General features: G+C 39.1%; 2 protein-coding genes across 2 annotated transcripts; one reads left to right on the top strand and one right to left on the bottom strand.

The window, feature by feature from the left end:
* The first annotated feature begins 2,060 nt into the window (after nucleotides 1–2,060).
* LOC108678162 (microtubule-associated protein RP/EB family member 1-like) lies at nucleotides 2,061–9,365 on the top strand. Its single transcript, XM_018166513.2, has 7 exons — nucleotides 2,061–2,342; nucleotides 2,725–2,831; nucleotides 3,438–3,497; nucleotides 3,798–3,966; nucleotides 4,855–4,961; nucleotides 5,811–5,963; nucleotides 6,443–9,365. The coding sequence occupies exons 1-7, from the start codon at nucleotides 2,183–2,185 to the stop codon at nucleotides 6,500–6,502; spliced, it is 816 nt and encodes a 271-aa protein (XP_018022002.1). The 5' UTR covers nucleotides 2,061–2,182; the 3' UTR covers nucleotides 6,503–9,365.
* Nucleotides 9,366–11,715: 2,350 nt separating this feature from the next.
* Nucleotides 11,716–18,049, bottom strand: LOC108678161 (basic proline-rich protein). The gene is made up of 5 exons (XM_018166511.2): nucleotides 17,894–18,049; nucleotides 17,192–17,268; nucleotides 16,650–16,731; nucleotides 13,801–14,145; nucleotides 11,716–12,909 (listed from the first exon to the last, which is right to left on the bottom strand). Exons 1-5 carry the CDS (start codon nucleotides 17,963–17,965, stop codon nucleotides 11,776–11,778), a joined length of 1,710 nt encoding a protein of 569 aa, XP_018022000.1. The 5' UTR covers nucleotides 17,966–18,049; the 3' UTR covers nucleotides 11,716–11,775.
* Nucleotides 18,050–20,720: the final 2,671 nt, after the last annotated feature.

Here is a 20,720-nt window from a genome sequence, read left to right as displayed (position 1 = left end):
TGTGACCACCTAATGGCAGCCGTGACGGGGTAACATTGACTGCCATGACCGGCTTGGAAATTAAGTTAAAATTACCATATGTAAGACTCTGTAGAGTCTGAAACATAAAGAAAAAATCATTAATAGGTGTATCGAACATAAAATATGTTATATAGGTACCTATGGTAATTTTAACTTAATTTACAAGCCGGTCAATGTTAGCCCGTCACGGCTGCCATTAGGTGGTCAAAGTTCCCCCATTGGGGGGCAGCGCCCCCATTTGCAAACTATTTCACTTTCCTAAAATTTGTCTTTTGCATATGTAACTAGAAGAGTTCTACTACAATGCATCAAAACCTGGAGTTATTTTACCAAAAAATGAAAAAATTGGAGGGGGTACTCCGAGAGGCTTTAAATCATAGCTCTTTTTTGTGGGTTACATTATTAATTTTTTAACCTATTAGATATGCAAACTTTTAAAATCTTTCTATTGTGTTACGTAGCCTCAGCATTATAGTCAAATGGGGTAAGACAGGATCGCAGCTTTCATGGGGTAAGAAAGGACCAGCCCATGGCATGCATTCTAATTGCACTGAATTCAATTTGACAAAAGAATATGTTAGGGCAATCATTGCCTGTCATTTCAGTGTTTGTTTCAACCCTCTTCTGCAAATAATGAATTTTTGGTTAATTTTTAAAGAAAACCTATGTAAAGAAGGGTCACAAAATAGTCAACCCTGTTTGGGAAATAAGCTCTGTCTAATGACAAAAAATTTTTTGGCCAGGTTTGTGGATGTAGGCAGGTAACCTCAAGTAGTAGGCAACTTTTTAGACATACTAGGCATTCCTACCTGCTACCATCACTACTTGACATGTATTCTAAAATGGGGTAAAAAAGGACCGGACATGGGGTAAGACAGGACCACTTTATGATCCTGTTTTACCACACAAGTGGTCCTATCATACCCCACAAATGGTTCTGTCTTACCCCACAAATGGTCCTCTATTACCCTACAGTTTATTAAAAATAGTTTTTAAATGAATATATTATTGTGTAGTACATGGAGTATTTTGGTCAAAATTTTTATCTTTTAACCGTTATTTTTCCGTTTTCTATGAATATCACGTTTTCTATCAATTTTTTCGAAAAATTCATAGAAGTAAAATGTTTTTATTTTTACATTTTACGTTTGAATGTGAAGTTTCATGATGATCGGATAATAACTTTAGGAGTTATAGGCTATCTCCAATTTAGGTTAGACGGTCCCCTTAATCTGTACAGAAAACTATGTTAGATGCAAAACATCTGAGTTGTAGCTTAGAAGCCTATTGCATAACTACACCTTGTGATAGGTTTAAGGTTTTTTAGTTATTCATGGTATAGATGCTACAGGCTTGTTAGTGATTTCGGTCCTGTCTTACCCCATCTGACTATAGGCCTTTGATGGCCATTGACAAAATTTTTCTATGTCAAATACTTTTTGAGTTTTGGGAGTTTTGTTAAAAAAACGAAAAGTGGTCAAAGTAACCCCATTTTACGGTAGTACAGTTAACACTGAAATATCAAATTACTGATTGAGAGAAAACTGAACCAACAATAAAGCAATATTTTATGGAACCATCACAATGGTCTTCTACCAAACCCAGATGAACAGAGGCTACAAAGTGGAAGAATGAGTCGTACAGTGAATCATCCCTAATAACATCAAGAGCATGACAGATAATGAAAAAAAAATTTTCAAGTGTTAAATGAAAATAAAACAATTTAAAGCATTGCAATACCTTCACCTGCTTGATAATGAAAATTGTATTTTTGAAATATCGCATTCCATCAAAATGTTATTTGGTAACCTGCTTTTTGATCATACGGCACCAGCTAGAAATTTTGTTAAGACTCATTGAATAAGAAGATTATTAACTAAAAGCATGCTCTGGTCTTCAATCAAACTTGCATAAAAGAAAAGCTTCTGCCAAACTATACCAACATATATTATTGTTTCTTAAATCAGGCCTGACAATTATGCTGAATTTTTTTTTTCATTTTTGAATGTTAACTATTCATTTACAATTTTTGAATTCAAAATTAATATTTATGCATTGCATGTTCCATCCAGAAGAAAAGCTATTAGTCCAATTACTTAAAAATACATCCCATCATCTTTTATCTTGTTGAATTTGTTGCCAGATACTTCTACCTCTAGAAATGGCAGTGAATGTTTTTTCAACTAGCTCTACTGCAGATAACCTGAGCAGACATGACCTGTTGTCATGGATAAACAGCAGCCTTGCTGCTAGTTTCAGCAAAGTTGAAGAGCTCTGTTCAGGGTCTGCATATTGCCAGTTTATGGATATGATGTTCCCTGGTGAGTTTGAAACTTTTCAAGTTGTTCAATTAAACCATTTACTTCTTGCATTTAGTGAGTGAAAGTTAAGTGTTTCAACTTTTCATCTGAGCAGTGTGACAATACTTTTTTTCATTTGTTTCTGCTTAGAATTCTCAATTCTCTCTTATTAACAAACGAGGGAATTTTATTAAAAGTAAAAATTAGAAAGAAAATACCAAATGACCCACATGAGTTATATAAGTGGTTAATTTCTGGGCTCAGCTACTTGTGTTTTTACCGCGTGATGCTTACATTATGTGTCTTTAAATCATGTGTCATTGTGATCTGGTCAATGACCAGCACTTGGACCAAATTTATGTTGAGTTTAGGTGTGAGTTTTAATAATAATGGTTTCATTCAGGTTCCATTCAACTGAAGAAAGTGAAGTTCAACACAAACTTGGAGCATGAATACATCAACAACTACAAACTCTTGCAAGCAGCATTCAAGAAAATGAATGTTGACAAGGTAATAAATCCCAATTATGTCTTGATGAAATTCAAAGAAATCTTATTAACATCCATAAATTTTTTTTTTTGTCAGAATATTCAGGAGAAAAGAATCAAAGGAAAGTCTTTGATAAAAGCACTGCCGTGGAATTTGATCAACAACTTTATTCACTCATACTTATTTTTTGGTACAGCAAATTTTTATACGTTTTATGCTGATCATTATATTTGCTCAGTAAAGGCCCTCCTTGCATCAACACCACATTGCACTGTATGTCACTATCAGCTCAAGTAATTTCACTGTTATGGTAAAAAATCAGATCACTTAAGTTTTGCATAGGATTTTTTGTTATTTTTTAGCGCATTTTCTCATTTATGGAAAAAATGCACTATTGTGCTCGCCCTGTCTGTCCGTGACCTCAAGTTTTCGTCGATGAGAAAATGCGCTCTCTGTCACTCACTGCAGTGAGTACTGAGTTATATATAAATTTTTTTTTTTGCTGTATGAAGAAAATTTCATAGTTCCTCAAAAACTTATTTAAATGGATACAGAAAAATTGTACCTTTAAAATTTTTTGTGTTGATACCAGGATTCTTTTTACTACTGATTTCTCTCCTGTTACAGATTGTTCCCGTTGACAAGTTAATAAAAGGAAAATTCCAGGACAATTTTGAATTTTTGCAGGTATGTTGATAAGAATGTTGGTTGAATGATGATCATTTAGTTACAAGCCTTTATTGTGTCCTGCTGCACAGCTGCAGTGCCTTAGGTCGTTTATATATATGCCACTTCAGGACCTGGTGAACAATTAATCGTCCTTTTCTAAATTTAAATTAATTGCTATTAAAAATGAAAATGGTCTTGTGACGCAATGTGTGCCGGATTTCAGATCTAAAACAATTGACCATCTACATGTGTTCCTTATAATGTCAAGTTTGTATGCTAGGTAGAATTTATTCATTTATATTATCTATTTATTTCCAGTGGTTCAAGAAATTTTTTGATGCAAATTACGACGGATCCGACTATGATGCCTTGGACATGCGAGGAGGAGAGCCTCTAGGCTTGGGACGTGGAGGTGGGGGTGGCATGGCCTCTGCCATGCCCAGACGCACCGTGGCACCTGTCAAGCCTGCTGCCCGACCTGCTGCAGGTAACTATCCTATTGTCTCCGTATTATGGTTGGTAATTACTCTATTGCCTCAATAGTTTGGTAGGTAACCATCCTATTGTCTCCGTATTATGGTTGGTAATTACTCTATTGCCTCAATAGTTTGGTAGGTAACCATCCTATTGTCTCAGTATTTTGGTTGGTAATCATCCTATTATCTTGGTAGCTTGGTAGATAATCATCTTAAAGTATCAGAAGTCAGGCAGTTAATGATCATGTTGTCTTGTGGTATTTTATATTGTATAAAAAGTAGCTTGGACTAACAAATGCCTATTGCTGCACGAGCTTGTGTCTCCACATTTGCTTCTATGTGCTGCGTGTTTATATCCAGTAGGTATTTAACGGGATACTTCTTTATTTTTTAAATTTTCCTTTTTATCTCTTAATTCTAATAATCCTGATGAAACGTCATGATTGGGAATAAAATTATCTCTAGTTTAGAACAATCTTTGTGGGTACATGATGTGAAATGAGGTTCCCAGTGTTCCTGTAACACCATTTTGCATCATGTGACAAAAAAAATGTTCTAAACAAGATTTTTGTATATTCACAATCATGCTTACTACCTGTATATGCAATCAGATTTTCAACTTTTGAGAAGTTTCTTATATGTGAAGGTACCGTAATCCTTGAATATGAAGATATTTGAGAATAATATTGAAGTATATCTCTCCTTCACCAATCAATATGTAAATTTGGTTTGTATGGACATTTGTGATGCTACTGTTGCCGATTATTCACCTTCATGATGTCTTTAGTCAAACCCATTTCTGAAAAGAACACGTCCACTCATCTCAACCTATCACACACCAACACTAGGAATATTAAAGATCAGCCGCGAGAAATAATGCTTTTTTTTTTTCTTCTCAGGACGCGCGCCCACCGCGTCTCGCATCGGCGTGAGCAACAAAACGAGCGTTAGTTCTCCCCGCAACAACGCAGCCACCAACCAGCAAGTTGAGGAGCTCACCAACCAGGTCTCTAGTTTTGCTTGTTAGCCTAATATCAGGTCTCTAATTCTGCTTGTTAGCCTAGTACCAGATCTCTAGTTCTGCTTGTTAGCATAGTACCCGGTCTCTAGTTCTGCTTGTTAGCATAGTACCAGGTCTCTAGTTCTGCTTGTTAGCATAGTACCAGGTCTCTAGTTCTTTTTGGCCTAGAACCAGGTCTCTAGTTCTGCTTGTTAGCATAGTACCAGGTCTCTAGTTGCACTAGGTTTAACTTAACATTGCTTGCGCTTCCTGCTAGTAAGCAGGTATGATTTATGTCATATTAATGAAGTTTCTTATTTTTTTAGTAGCTTCTAGAGGTATTCTTAAGTACGTAGTTTTAACTGGTGAAAATATCAAGGCATTTTCAATTCCTGCGGCACATCTTAGTATCTAATTCCGCCAGGCCCGATATATTTGTGAAGGAAGACTATACTAACATGTGAAATTTTGTATAATATCTATTTATTAGTAGCAACATCGTCTAGCTATCTTAATGTTTACTCATGTATTTTAACTGAACCAAGTATTGAAGCAATTTTCAACTCCTCTAGAAATTACTCTGCTGCTAAAATTGCTTATCAAATAAGTGTTTACAGCATTTATCATAACTTTGGACGAACAAAAAATGTTAACACTTGGCATACCTCTATTGCCACTCCGAATCAAGTTTCGTCATTCTATATAAAAGTCTGGTATTTTTTCAGAGTAACCTGTCAGCCCATATGCGCTGACAAAGACAAGTTCCTCTCCATTTGCTGAATTCGAAAATGAATTAATTTGAATTTTTCTACCTACCTCCAATGAACGTAGTTTACAAAATAAAATTTTGTGCAGATGATGGATATGAGAATAACGGTTCAAGGTCTTGAGAAAGAAAGAGATTTCTATTTCGGCAAGTTGCGGGAAATAGAAATGCTCTGCCAAGAACAGGAGGACGGAGCTGTGGCACCCGTGCAAAAAATACTCGACATTCTTTACGCGACGGAGGTAAGTCTTTCGATTCTTTTAAAACTAGAATTATCTTTGATTTGTACTTCTAACTTTTTGTCTTAATCCCCTTGTTTCCGGTAAGAATTTTTTTTTGCGATCAAATACAAAGAGAAGAAATGTGCCTAATTCAAGTACCTATACTCGTCGAACGGTTCATCAATAAATTCTTTGAACACAGACGCCAGAAGCCCCAGACTTTTCCCCCTTTTTTGGAAGCTTCGTTTCAAACTCCTAATGAAAGATGTAGGCTGTAATCAATACTATGGACTAGTGAGGTTTCGTTTAAAAATGACTCCGCATAAGCTAGGATGATTCAGAGGAAAATCTCCATTGCAAATTTTGCTCGAACGTTATGAAATAAATCCAGTATATTTTTGCAATTGAAGTGCTGCAACAAGAGATTATATTCACCCGCATAGCAGGTTTTCAATGATTGCTTAGTAATAGTTAAATTAAAAAAATTTTGTTGTGTGCAGGATGGCTTCGCCGCACCAGACGAAGACATTCCCCCTCCCGCTGAAGACGAAGAGTACTGATTAGGTGACTACGCTGACGCCTGACCTCCACTTTGCCCCGTACTTTTATTTAACACCACCATACCTGCAATAGCAATTCTTTCTACTCTAACGTGCTTACGTGGTGGGCAGACAAACTTGCTAAGTAATAGCCACTCCCTCCCTCTAAGTATACGTAGTTCCCTTTTAAAACCTTCTTCAAGGTAACTAGTTGTACATCCCTCGTGATTATATCGCTCTCCGTTTATACGTATTTACTCGTGAAAATCGCTCCTGGCAAGAAAACCGAGTTTTCTATGTATTAGTCACTCCTTATAGCCCCACATTTTTCACTCCTCTCTATTCTATCCGTAAGATTCCTTGCTTGTAACTGTTCAGGATACAAATGACACTTGAGCTCATATCTGCTGGGACTGCGGTGTCTCTTTTGCATGTTGATGCTGAGTCTGACATTAACAGAACTCCCTAACAAATGGGAGGACTTTGTACGATAATATTAGAATTTTTGGTTGTGCGTTTACAGGGATATCAGGCCCATTCTTATTCGTGATCATAATCTGCCACGTGACCATAATCTGTGATTCGTGATCATAATCTGACTTTTTCTGGGTTCAATTTGTCTTTTTGCTTTTCATTTGGCTGGCTAAAAATTCTCCAACTAATAATCATTATCGGATGTCTGTAGTATATGCTAGAATTGCTTTACTTAAGGATACGCTTCCATACTTCAATGGGCTACATTACAATTCTTTCCACTTCTGTGTCCGGAGGTAAGAATTGCCAGTGTGATTTGATCGCTAAATCACGACACACTTAAATGCCGTGCATTGATTAGCAAATCATGAAATATTTCAGTAACAAGCAAATCAAAATTATTCCCGATTATATTCATAACGCACTAGTTAGTTGGTGTGATGTTGTGAGGACCTTTTCTAAAATATATTCAAATGGCCTTGTTTTTCCTCTGAACGATGTGGGTTATCCCCATTATCTTAATTATAGTGTCTCTTCTTTCATATTCCTTACCTATTCAAGCTATATATATTTAAATGAAACAATTTTCGGTCGTGATATCGCTGTCACCTGAAAATCCCCTTATTCCATTGTTACCTCTTCTACAAACTTGAATGTCTTTGCGAACCAAGAGTTGCTCAAATTTATCGGATATCAATGAAAGATCTACTTGCACTTGATAATCACTCGTTCGTTTTTTCTCCCATAGCTTCACAGGAAACTTTGTGACCTAGCGGCGAAAAAGTACATTACTTTGATTGAGTTAAAGATACTCTAGCAATTAGAGGTGGCTCATCCCGCAATATTTTTTCCATGTAAACATTTTATATTGCACTTTGTCGATTTCGAGAACAGGTCTTGAGCAAGTAGCATTTATCTAGGCTCTATGTACACTGCAAGCTGTTGTTATTGTTTCAGTTGGTCTATTGGTGTTGTAGTCGCTAACTGGAATATTCATGTTGAGGTGATGACGTAGCGTAGAGTTACAGTCGACGTCTTTTGTTCCAGTGGATAACACTGCAATATATCACGCCTTTTACGATAATAATTATCCGTAACTCTCATAGATATCTCAGTACTTATCCTTCTGATGATATCTATCCTCGTGTCATCCATGTTTTCTTGTAGATGCATTTGTTCCGTGAAAATGATGAGGGTCGTATTCCTGAAGACATATGTATTGATTATGATATGAGTAAAAGGACTGCCAGCACTCGGCAAATTCGAGATTATTTCCTAGAACATAACAAGAGACAGTGTTATCTCGGTACGCCTGGCAGGTCAGACGATTGAAGCCTCGACAACATTTTTTCTGTTGTCGTCGTCCCTATGAATCTTCAATTGCTTTTAAATAAGTAAAACTCCAGGAATAAGTCCGATACTTCTTTTAATGGACGGTACCTCGTCAGTCGCTGTTATGGTACCGGACGCGCTCTTTGAATTCCTTCTATTACAGCGAAAAGATTACCTAGTTGACAATGTGTACTGTCTTGCTTTTTGTTTACGCTGTTCAATGTATGGGTAATGATGTGTAAATTCATGCATGCGTAGGTATTTCAGTGAGTGCTCATATTCACGAGGCTGTCACGCGGCTGATGAACACGTAATTGGCTGTGTCATTAAGATGAGTTTCTTGGGTAATGTTAGCGCTTTCTTCCTAAGCGACTCGTCCGCACCAATGCAAGAGGACGCTGTCACAATTTTGTTATCAGAACTTGTTTGTGGTGAGCTTTCTGGTGCCGACACCCATAGGGCGCCGCAAATAAATTGATGCGCCTTTTCTTCCGTCGTAGAGTCCTTATCTTAGTAGTTTTTATTATTTATATTTGTATCGAACTTGACTTCAGCTCTTGATTATGTGACCTTCGGCTTGGGATCATGTTTATTATTTTCTTACTATTTTTTCAATGCCTATGTAGCTGTTTGTTGGTCAAGGAAGCCTTTGCTTGCAAATGCCTTCGATTATTTAGCGCCGTGATTGCCTCTCGCAGACATCATGATTTCGGCGCAGCGTTGAGATGGCGGATAGTGTTCTGGTCACAAGTAACTAACATGGTTTCAAATGTCCTCTGCGTTCTGTGTTACCACTTCAGACCCAAATAAAATTTAGACGATATAATTATTTAATTTTAGAGCACTATTAATTTTTCTGTGTCGGGGTTCAGCAAATACCGCTGCTTCTTTTTTTAATTGGCAATTCTTGAATTTTTTTGTACTAATCCTATTCATATACGGCTATGTTCGCCTAACCTTTTCTCTCGACATTCCTGTTAATTGAGGCGCTTTTGGCCACGTCGTCGCTTTCGGTCTCTAACATCCGCGCTGTCGTGGAAAATTTTACTGAAAACGTGTAATAAAAGCTAACACTTGATACGTTGCATTTCAATTCAGCAACCTTAAGTTGCTTCTATACCCACCGTGTTGTCACTGATGGAATCTCAGGTCTTGCCAGGTTTTAATGAAGATAATCAAGTATAAATAGAGAAGGAAGAAAGCCGCAATCATTTCCACTACAGCTTGTGAATGAAAATGTATCCGTAGATTATTTTATTCATCACGTCATTATCTAGATCAACGTTCCATACAGAAAAAAAACGAACTTCATGTACAGAATTGGCGCGAGTTACACTCACACCGCAGAATCTGCAATCATTGCGTTTTTTTAGAACTATAAATTTTCAGCGTTTTGGATACTTGGTTAGTGGTAGGTCGAGTTCGATCGGTTGCGACGCCAGATGCAGCATGTCACGAACACGAGACAGTCGTGTAAGGTGTGGTTATTGTAATAAGCGACACATTTCCTATTTGTCCCAAGCAGCCATAAGCCTTTACTACAACTGATCAGTATGGGCGTATTCATAGTTCATATCAATCACAATTACTCTAACGGATAATGTGAATACTTTTATAATGTCATATTGTATACTACAGTAACGGCAATGCATTTACGTCAATATTTTAGGGATACAACTGGCGCATGCTAATGAAATCAAGTGACGGGAATCATGGTGGAAGTTAGAATTCTATCGACATCACGTTCTTGTCATTTCGGGCATGCATATAGAGGATGAAATCTGTTTATAATATGAAAATAAGATTTGATACACATCAAAACATTCAAAGTGAGTTGACTTAAGCATGAGAACTGGGCACATCAGTAACAAAATTTATATCATACAAAAATGTTACTAGTTTCCTTATAAAATTGATCAAGAAATATTGGCCAGAAGTAACAATTAGACGCTTTTTATACTGGAAATTCTCACGCAATAGAAACATCAAATGCAAGTTGGATAAAATTACATTATTCCCGTTCTGTAGCAGTTATTCGCTTCAATTAATCGGTATAACCAACACCTGCTAAGCACACAACCAGCGAGAAGAAAATATTTGTACAAGTTAGCCTAACTAGCTACTAGCTAGACACAAGTTAGCTCACGTCAACGACCACTTCACTACACATTTCAAGATTTACTCAATCAACTTAGCCAATTTTTATAATCGTTCGGTGTTAGAAACGTTGTTAGAGCGGCTCCTATAACACCACCTAAATTACAAAATAATTCCACCACCTAAATTACAAAATAATTCCGTACCACTGAAAACTCAAAAATTGTCTAATTTGAGAACTTCATACGAACTTCATTTTCATTTATTTCATACGAGATATTTTTTTACATTTACGTGCTTGTGTACGGTACACAATAATCGGTGGTAATGACTCAGCCGATCCACAGAGAAGAATTCGCAGAAATATCAACATAGGATTACTTGATGCGTCTAATTTTTCTTCGCTCCTCAAACATACGGCGCCACGCTTCATGTTATCGTAACTATTACAGACGAGGGTCCTGTTTACCTGAGGTGTTTACTTCACTCCATCACATTTCCAAGCTTAATTTGTTGCCAACAGCTGGCAAGCTTCAGTTGAAACCCAACTTCATTAATACTGATAATTAGAATCGACGTCGATTTTAGTGCTTACTAGGTATCTGGAATTTTAATATTAATGTTCACGCTAAATTTTCAACTACAATAATAATTCATGCCTCACTAAGGAAGTCGTAATATTTCTGGGTATATTCACACCGCATTTATTGTAGTTGCAAATTTGTTCACCGAAATCATAGGTATATAAAATAATAGAAGTAAGAAAGATCAAAATACTGCTTCTAACTTTTTAACCAGAACAGTAACCAACCTAGTTATTGGATAATAAACAATCAGCCAAATATAATAAAAACCAAATAATGAGCCAAAAATTTGAAGCAAAATGGTGATTGCGACATCCAAACAAAAAATCTTAAATTCATGAAATGTGCGGAGGTTCACATCATTTTCATCGCCAATAATTGAATAAAAATCCGGAAATAGCAAATAATATCATTATTAAGTTTTTAAAAATAAATTAAAATTTTTAGCCACTTTGAAATAGAGGAAAATCAAAATTGTTACGCATAGACATGCCACAAAATATTCCTTATTTGGTAGACGTTTAGCAAGCTAATTATGTATCATAGATGCAAGCATGAGGCTACATCCATTGGCTGCGCATGAACAATTGGAATATAATCGTCTTATTTAATTCCACTATCCGATTGTTGTAACCTAATTGGGAAAAGCTTGCGTGAGAATCAGTAGGTAATGTAAAGTAGAATATTATGCTTATTTGCTACGGAGTGTAGGAAGCTGCCCAGCACACTAGTGAGTGTCAAGATGCCAAGTTAAAGGTCCATAATAAACAAATGAGAGTCGGCAATCTCAAGTGGCAACTCAGTACACTAATGGGAGCCAGGGGGCGGTCCAGGCGGCCCAGAGCCCTGGTAGCCAGGATAGCGTCCCTGGTCATAGCCAGTATACTGAGGCTGGCCAGTAGGCGCCCTGTACTGTACGTACTGGGAGGCGGGGGGCGGTGGGGGGTATTGGCCATACCCGCTGCTGTGGCCCTGGTAGCCACCCTGGCTGTTAGGCATCGGCGGGTAAGCGGGGTGCCCAGGAGGCGGCGGGTACGATCCGTATGGCTGCGAGTAGGGCGGCTGTGGAGGGTACTGCCCCGGTGGTGGGGGATACTGCGATGCGGGCGGGTACTGGGAGGAGGGCGGGTACTGGTGGTGGTAGGGGGAGTTGGAGGGAGGGGCGGCGGATGAGAAGTGCTGTGGTGGAGCAGCCACAGAAGGGGCATGGGAAGTGGGAGGAGTGGGCGCCGTTGGCGGAGGAGTGCCAGTGTACCCTTGAGAAGGAGGAGTGGATGAGGAGCGCGATGCAGCTTGGGGAGCTGGGGAGGCTGAAGAAGGCCGAGGCTGAGACGAGTACTGGCCTGGAGGAGCAGTAGGAGGAGCGGGGGAAGGAGTGGATGACGAGGATGAAGAGTTAACAGAAGCAGGAGGAGGAGTTGGCTGGGAGGATGATGGAGGGCCACCAGAGGGAGCTGAAGCTGACATGGGAGGATAAGGCTGCCCTGGAGGAGGGTAAGGCTGCCCCGACGGCAGAGAATATGGCTGCGAGGAAGGAGGGTAGCCACTGCTGCTAAAGGGGGACGAGCTGGAAGGCTGGTGGTTGCCAGCTGTTGGACCAGTGGTGTTAGCAGAGGCTGACGGTTGCTGACTGTTATAGTCACCAGGCGAAGCGGCTGACATTTGCTGACCATATGGAGGACCTGATTGCGACGAAGGAGGAGCTTGAGAGCTCTGCTGGGGACCGTGAGGAAGGGAGGAGTGAGGCATTGCTGAATGTGGGGACTGGGATGGGTGAGGAGCCTGCGAGGAGTGAGGTCCTTGGTTGGGTTGAGGAGGATATGATGAGTACGAGGACGGAGTGGAGGTGGAGGGCGGAGGTGGAGTTCCATATCCCTTGGCGCTCTGAGGGCCAGCAGAGGGCGGCCCGCCCGAGCTGGGGTAGCCACCTTGACCTCCATACTGCACACGAGAATACTTTTAGGACTTTATAAAACTTATTATAAGCATAAATTTTGACTGCACGATCACCAACAGGTAGAGGTAAAAGAGACTCACTACTGCAACGGTCCACTTTAACTGCCTCGCATTGGTGTTAACCATAAATTGACAAATGATATAAGATACATAAAATACAATTATTATGTGGAATAATAACTGAAAAATTATCATTTTATATAAATTTGAGTAACCTGCCATTAAGTGCCGTTCTTGTCAAACCCATCAAATTGCGTTATTATGGCTAGTAGGTTAAGTACATTGAATTCAGAGTAAATTAACATTTCTGAACAAAATAATGCCTGCCCACAAAAATTATGAAACAAATTGAGATGCCGGAACATGTAAAATCAGCTATGAGAGTCAATGCAATGCTGAGAGAAAATTACAATACAGAGTACTAAGTCAGCCCAGCTGAAATAATTATGAAAGCAGCTTGAATAAATTGGTTAGGTCTAATAACTTCATTCTCTATTGAGGCGAGGTCTGACAACCTAGTCCTCTATTGAGGCGAGGTCTGACAACTTAATCCTCTATTCAGGGGAGGACTGACAACTTAATCCTCTATTCAGGGGAGGTCTGACAACTTAATCCTCTATTCAGGGGAGGTCTGACAACTTAATCCTCTATTCAGGGGAGGTCTGACAACTTAATCCTCTATTCAGGGGAGGTTGGGAGGACTGACAACTTAATCCTCTATTCAGGGGAGGACTGACAACTTAATCCTCTATTCAGGGGAGGTCTGACAACTTAATCCTCTATTCAGGGAAGGTCTGACAACTTAATCCTCTATTGAGGCGAGGTCTGATGAACATATCCTGCATTACACCCGGTGAAGAGCAAGTTTTCAACTACCTGATGTGGAGGATAAGGCTGAGGAGAGTAAGGAGAGCCTTGTCCGTGCTGTCCATATGGCATTCGGAAGCCAGCACCAGGAGGACCTCCTGGAGGAGGTGGGCCTGGGCCCATGTTGGGAGGACCAGGCCCCATACTGGGTGGGCCAGGTCCCATGCTAGGGGGGCCAGGTGGACGGTAGCCTGACTGCTGAGACGAGTATGTTGGAGCAACAGAAGAAGGATGAGCACCCGGCTGGCTCCCGGGAGGACCTCCCTGGTTCACAGGCCCACTGGAAGGTCCATCACTGCCTCCACCACCTCCACCTCCGCTCACACTGTTGCTTTGACCCACAGGTGTTGGTGGCTGTAATGAATTTGGTAGAAGTAAAAGCCACTATTGGACACAAAGGGGCTGATTAGGTGCTCATTGCTTTGAGAGCTGCCGCTCGTATCTTGTTTTGAATAGATACCTACTCTTTAGTTGTTGTCTATGAGATCAGATGACAAATAAACTGGAATCATATACATCTATCGGTCTCCCTGAACATGACCCATTTTTCTTTAATTAATGTTGGGCCAATAATCAGATGTGCAATGATTCACAGGGTCTATACTTTCAATAAGAGGTAAGAGATCGCAAGTTCATCAGCCAATCATTGACGGCCTTTCATGCAAAATCCACCAATCATAGACAAGAAAATAGAGCTGAAGTACTTACGTTCACTTAGCGAGTTTTGAAAGTATGGCCCCTGAACTATAAATGTAACAATCTGCGGACAGTTTAAATTGGGCCCACCCATTGAGAATTTTTTTAGCAAACATATCAGTATTATGCCATTCAAATTATTCAGTTGTTGTTGTTTTTGTGATTCCCTCGTCTCCCTTTTATGTGGTGGTGTTGTCTGAGATACTGCCAGAGCGGACATTCCAGGAGAATGTGTGTGCTTGTGGGGGGAGCTCCCTGGCAGGATGGACAGGTGTCTGAGTCTGCTTGACCAATTCTGTTTGTGTATGTTTGTTGACCTAGACTGCGAGAGGTTGCAGGATGATCTATCGTCAATCTACCAATTGGGCCCTAGTGAACAATATGCAGTTCAACGGCACCAAGTTCAAAGTAATGAGATACAGAGTCCGCACAGAGATCGGGATGCCACATTGCTACTTTGCATCAGATGGCACAAAAATTGAGGAGAAGCAACTAGTTCGAGATCTTGGAGTGTTGATGAGTACTAAAGCCACATTTGATGCCCATATTGGGGAAATAGTCGGGCGCAGCCAACAACGGATGGGGTGGATATGGCGGACATTTCGAACGAGAGAAGCAGCACTAATGATTACACTCTTCAGAGCCCTTGAGCTCCCCAAACTTGAGTATTGCTGCCAACTTTGGTCGCCACTCAAGGCGGGTGCGGTGCGGAAATTAGAGGCAGTGCAGCGGGCTTCACATACAGGATTAGTGGCATGAGGGAGCTGAACTGAACTACTGGGAAAGGCTGAAATACCTGGGACTGTACTCAATGGAGAGGAGAAGAGAAAGGTATACCTATCATACTGTACACTTGGAAGATGATAACTGGACTGGCTCCCAACTTTGAGAGTGAGACCTCCAGAATAGTGACACGTCACAATGAAAGGAGGGGGAGACTGCAGGGTTCCCCCATTTAATAACCGAGCCGCGGCCAAAGTACAGACTCTCCGTGAGATATCATTGTCCGTTGTAGGACCGAGGCTCTTTAATGTCCTGCAAAAAGCGCCGAGAGGAGGGTAATTCACCCTTGCAACTTTCAAGAGACGACTGGACAACTGGTTGAGAAAGAGCCTGGATTGTCCAGTAATGGGAAACTACCCTCAGCAAGTGACAAGCAACAGCATCTTGCACCAGCCGGCCCAAAAGAAGGCAAATAGACAGAACACGTCCAACGTTACATCCAGGACCAGAGGGCGGTGTGACCTGCCTAGCGATGACTGGGAGATGGAGGATGATGAAGGCAGCGCATCAGCGTGACCAGGGACTAGGAAGTCCCGAACTCGTCATAAGGTCATAGTGAAGGGTGGTGGCTACAGCATAGCATGGCTATGTGTACTCTCTCCAGTCTTGAGAGCTGGGTTTCTGTGCCTAGATTCTCTGTTAGGTGGTGGGTGTCCAAAGACTTTGTTGTTGCCGACCAGCACTAGCATTCTCCGTCGTAGTTGTGTGCAAGTGTTTTTTGTGCTGGTGTTGCCTTGGGGTGGGGGTACTTTGTTTAGTATGTTGGTGTAGTATCTGTGTGGGGTTATCATTATTTGTCTGTGTGTACGTCGGTGGTTGCGCAGGTAGTAGCATGGGTGTTCTGCGTTGTTTATGACTGCAGCTAGGAACTGTTTTCCTCTGATGTCGAGGTGTGCTTTTATGGGTAGTATTTTTGTTTCAGCATGACGGTGTTTGATGGAGGTGCGTTGTGTGCAGCCTGTGACTATTCTGAGAATTATTCAATAGATGCAAGCAGCATACGACCCTTTACTAAATAAGCTGATTTTGCAGGAGATTAGAGGTATTTGTCTTTTGTCTTCAGATAGTAGCATTAGTTGCCTGATCTTCACAGATGAATACAATGAAATTTTTTGCATTTAATGACAAGTGATTTCAAACAAAATATGTTTCAGTAAATAATGAAATGCTTCCAGTTGCAAATGACACCTGAACCCAATTTTTCCCTATCAGACCCTTTAGAATTGAAGTATCATTTTGTTTGGCCTTCAGTTTTGTATATACAAGGTCTACTATCAATAGGACAGTCATTCTTAATTTTCTTATAGTCTTTAAAATTTATTTTTAGATTTTATTTTGATAATAATTGATACTAATTATTATATATGGAAATCACTCACAGGCAGGAGCTGAGCCATGTTCTGACTGGTGTCAGCAAATGATGCCAGGTACGTCAAGTTGTGGTGAAGGCTCAACTGGTACCTGAAATAAATCAAGTTGTCAAAAGGATAACAGAGGCAGAGGATCAATTGCTACCTGGAATAAATACCTAATCTTTTCAGGAGAACAATAGGGTCCAAGACTCAACTAGTACATGAAATAATTATTCTGTCAGAAGGGTAAGAGTGAATAGGCCTCAAGATGATGTCTACCTTGTTGTGGTGGTTACTTGATCAAAATTGATATGTACCATATTCAACAATTGAATGATTGAGGAAAATCATTAATGATTAATGAAGATTATAAAGCTAGAGATTTTTCCCTAATAACTCAGATAGCCAATTTTTATACAAATTAACACCAGTCCACAATATAAGTTAATTCAAAAATATAAGATCTATACATATATCTACATTTTTGTTAAAGTAATTAAGTGATAAATTTACTCCAGTAATTAAATTTTACCCCAAAAGTTCACTGAAGCTCTCTTTTTGTCACTTACTGATAACATTCATGAGCATTTCCTTGGCTCTGGAACTCAGAGATGGTCTTGATGAGCTGGTAGTTCTCATCCAGCATCTGGAGGACATTTTTCAGACTAAGAAAGAGGTAATTATCAAGTAAAGTAATTGACGAAACAAGTAAATATATGCGTCAGTTGACTAATGTTGCAAGTCCCTTTGTGAGTTTTAAAAATTAAACTGATAGCTCACTGTTGTACTCAAGTTTATAGCTTCCTCTGGTCTCAATCAATGGACATGTCAAAATTCTTCAATACCAAGAATGTTAGGGACACAATTCAGGTCATCAAGTACATGCAAGTTTCCACTGGGAGAATTTTGCTAACAAGAGCTAGCACGTTTCCTACTTTAAACATTGCAAGTTTGAAACTGGACTCAAAGAATTATAGACTCCCATGCTACTCACACTCAATCAAGTTCAAGTTACCATGAGCATAACAGCTACATGTATTCAAATGCTTGACACTGGATGAATAACTGAATACAATGGAGGAATAACTTACAAATATCAAGAAACAAAAACAAATCAAGGGTGCGGCAATGCAAGCATAGATTTCAGATCATTCAATTAAAATAACTCAAGTACTTCCAATAACTTAAAAAACAAGGCACCTACACATATATAGGTATTTCCAATATAATTTCTATTACGAGCATATATATTCAAGGAAAACTTCACTCACCTTCTGGATTTGAGCAGAGGTTGGGGCAGGCCTAGCACGCTGGTTATTCTGGTTAGGATATGCCAGCGTCATGATGAGTCAATAATTATTGAACTATGCTGAGATTAATTTAAACTCAAATTGAAGATTGCACCCTGCTTCATATGACAATAAAAGAATTCAATGGAGAAAATGGATTATTACATTTATTGCATTTTATATTAGTGAATTGCATTTTTTCTATTGCAAGATATGAAAACCATTAATTTTTTTAGTGCATTTTCTCATTTACAAAAAAAAAATACACTATTGTTTAGACCATTCACTAGTAAATTCATTTGGTCAATATGGCAATGGGTATCAATTTACTGTTTTTTTTTTTTTTGTATATTTACTGATTTTTTATAGTTTTAAATATATTTTATATTTATATATATGTTTACATACATGCGATCGATGACCAAAGAATTTGTTGATTAATATTTTCAGTGAGTGGAACATTTCTTCAGATGACGATAGATTAAAAGGCAAGTTTCAGGAAGTAATTCTTATTTATTAACGTTTTGAATGCAACAAACATTCACTTTCAAGTTAGAAGAAGCATTAAACATTGAAATTTTGGTGGAAATAAGTACATAATATAAGTAAATAGGATACAACAGTAAAATTTTGGACCAAAAATTACTCAGAAAATTCTTTCAGAAGTTCAGACAAATCCGGTAGTCAGAAAATAGATAGCTGGAGTCAATTTTTTCAATCAAACAAAAATACATGACATTAGGGCTGCAAGATTTCATTCCTACTGAAATTATATGATATTAGAGCCACAACATTTCAGAAAAAAATAGGACTTTTTCAGACCTGTATGGATACCACTGTGCAGAGAGTTGATGAATATTGCAAGATCTTTGGCGACGCTTCAGTAGCAAAATTTACACCTTCAGTAGATCTTGCTGACATATTTAGATTGTAATTCTTGCATTTAATATATTTGCCAGTCTTCGGCCAACTATTTAGAAAAAAAGTAAGGTTTCCGGTATGTTGGATGGATCAGGATGCAGTTAAGCTTGTCCAGAAATCTGTAAAGACTGTAGTGTACTGACTGTACTAGTCTGTAGTGGGCCCAAACTGTAAACTGTAGAGCATGGCACAATGCACATTAAATGTGCCTCTACTCTACACTTTACAGTCTGGGCCCAGCCTCCCCAGGGCCCTGGCCACTGCCCACTGGCCCCTGCGTTAATATCACATCAGCCTAATACCATACAGTATACACTGATACACATACAGTGACAAACCAGATAGGGTAAACGCGGTATATTCCGACATCGTAGGTAATTCCATCACTTCTCTAGTTTTTCCTTTATATTAAGCTTTGTTTTAGTTCCATGCGTTCATTCATGGTTGAAATGGTGATGTCATACATTTGCGTGTTGAAATGCTGCAAAAACACTAGGTCTTGGCCATCTAGTGGGAAAATATTGAGATCCAAAGAGAGACAATGCATGCCACCTGGTGAGATCATCGAAAAATGTGTCAAATTTGACAGTTGACCTTGCTCTACCAAATAGTGAATAACTGTTTTTATAAGAAGAATATTATGGTTTGAGACTTTTAAATATGTCTGTGAATATATTAGGAATCCTTTAAGTAAACTTGTATTTGCTGATTTCAAGTCGTAAATAAATTAATAGATGATTAAGTTGAGATGTTGGATTTCGACACTGACGACACATGAAAACTAATTCTGACACAACTTGAATTGGACACACACAGATCGTTCAAAGCTTTGTACAAAAATTGAAATTTGCTTAATTAAAAGCCTAATAGCTGTTAATTAAAACGTAATTAAGTAGTGTTCAATATGCGTTAGTGTTCTAATTCAAAGCCGTGTTGTATCCCAATACAGCTCACACAGTAAACGGAATTCGACCACGTGGATGTCGGCAATACGTATCAGCTAAATTTGAAGCGCTGACACAATACGACTCACCACGTGTCGGATGTTGCCACACAAAGTGACGGAATATAGGGATTTGGTAGCATGGTAGGTTTCCATTCTAAAGGCTTTTTAATAAATATGGCAACATTTTGTGACATTTCATCATTGCTGACGCGTAGTGAAGTGTTTTGAGAGTCATGTGAAGGCAACAGAACTTACGTAACGCATACGTTTTTTTTTTTTAGTTTTTCATTTCTTGATGCGTCCTTAATGTGTCGGAATATACCGCGTCTACCCTATTTCTTAGAATCAGTTCATTTTTAATTTTCTCATTTACCCAAGATTTAAACCGATTTCTTATGTATGATGCCGATGGTGCTGGTATATCCATGATAGGTACTTTACCGGTCTACTTATAGGACTCAAAAATGAACTTGAGGCTGAGGGAACTGGGAACGTCTAAAGAGCTCTCTGCTTTGCCACTATGAATTTTACCATACATACCTAACAAATGACTTCTAGCTATCTAATTTTCCATCAGGCTATTCAGGCTCTTAGCTGCTCTAGGACTGATGATAACTGTTGCCAAACTTTGAATGGCATCAGTTAACTCATGTGAGATTGTGAGTTATGTCACCTCATCAAGTCTTCATGTGTCACTGCAAGTCTGAAATTAATAATATTGCATTTGCATCAATCTCATAAATTCATAGAAGACAGACTCGACAAGTTGACAGTGTGCACTTTTATTCCTGAATGACTAGTTAGTTGTGAAGATTAAAACTACCTACCATAGATAATTCAATACGTCGACAAATCGTGTTATCATATTGTTAACTGAAAAGGAAGACGACACACGGACACAGCACAGGTGCGTGAGTCACTCCCAACCCAAGCGTCACTCAA

This window comes from Hyalella azteca, unplaced genomic scaffold, assembly GCF_000764305.2.
Source record: "Hyalella azteca isolate HAZT.00-mixed unplaced genomic scaffold, Hazt_2.0.2 contig2099, whole genome shotgun sequence".
NCBI classification, from domain to species: domain Eukaryota; kingdom Metazoa; phylum Arthropoda; class Malacostraca; order Amphipoda; family Hyalellidae; genus Hyalella; species Hyalella azteca.
The sequence above is the reverse complement of the archived record's forward strand: the minus strand, read 5'-3'. Positions and strand labels throughout refer to the sequence as shown.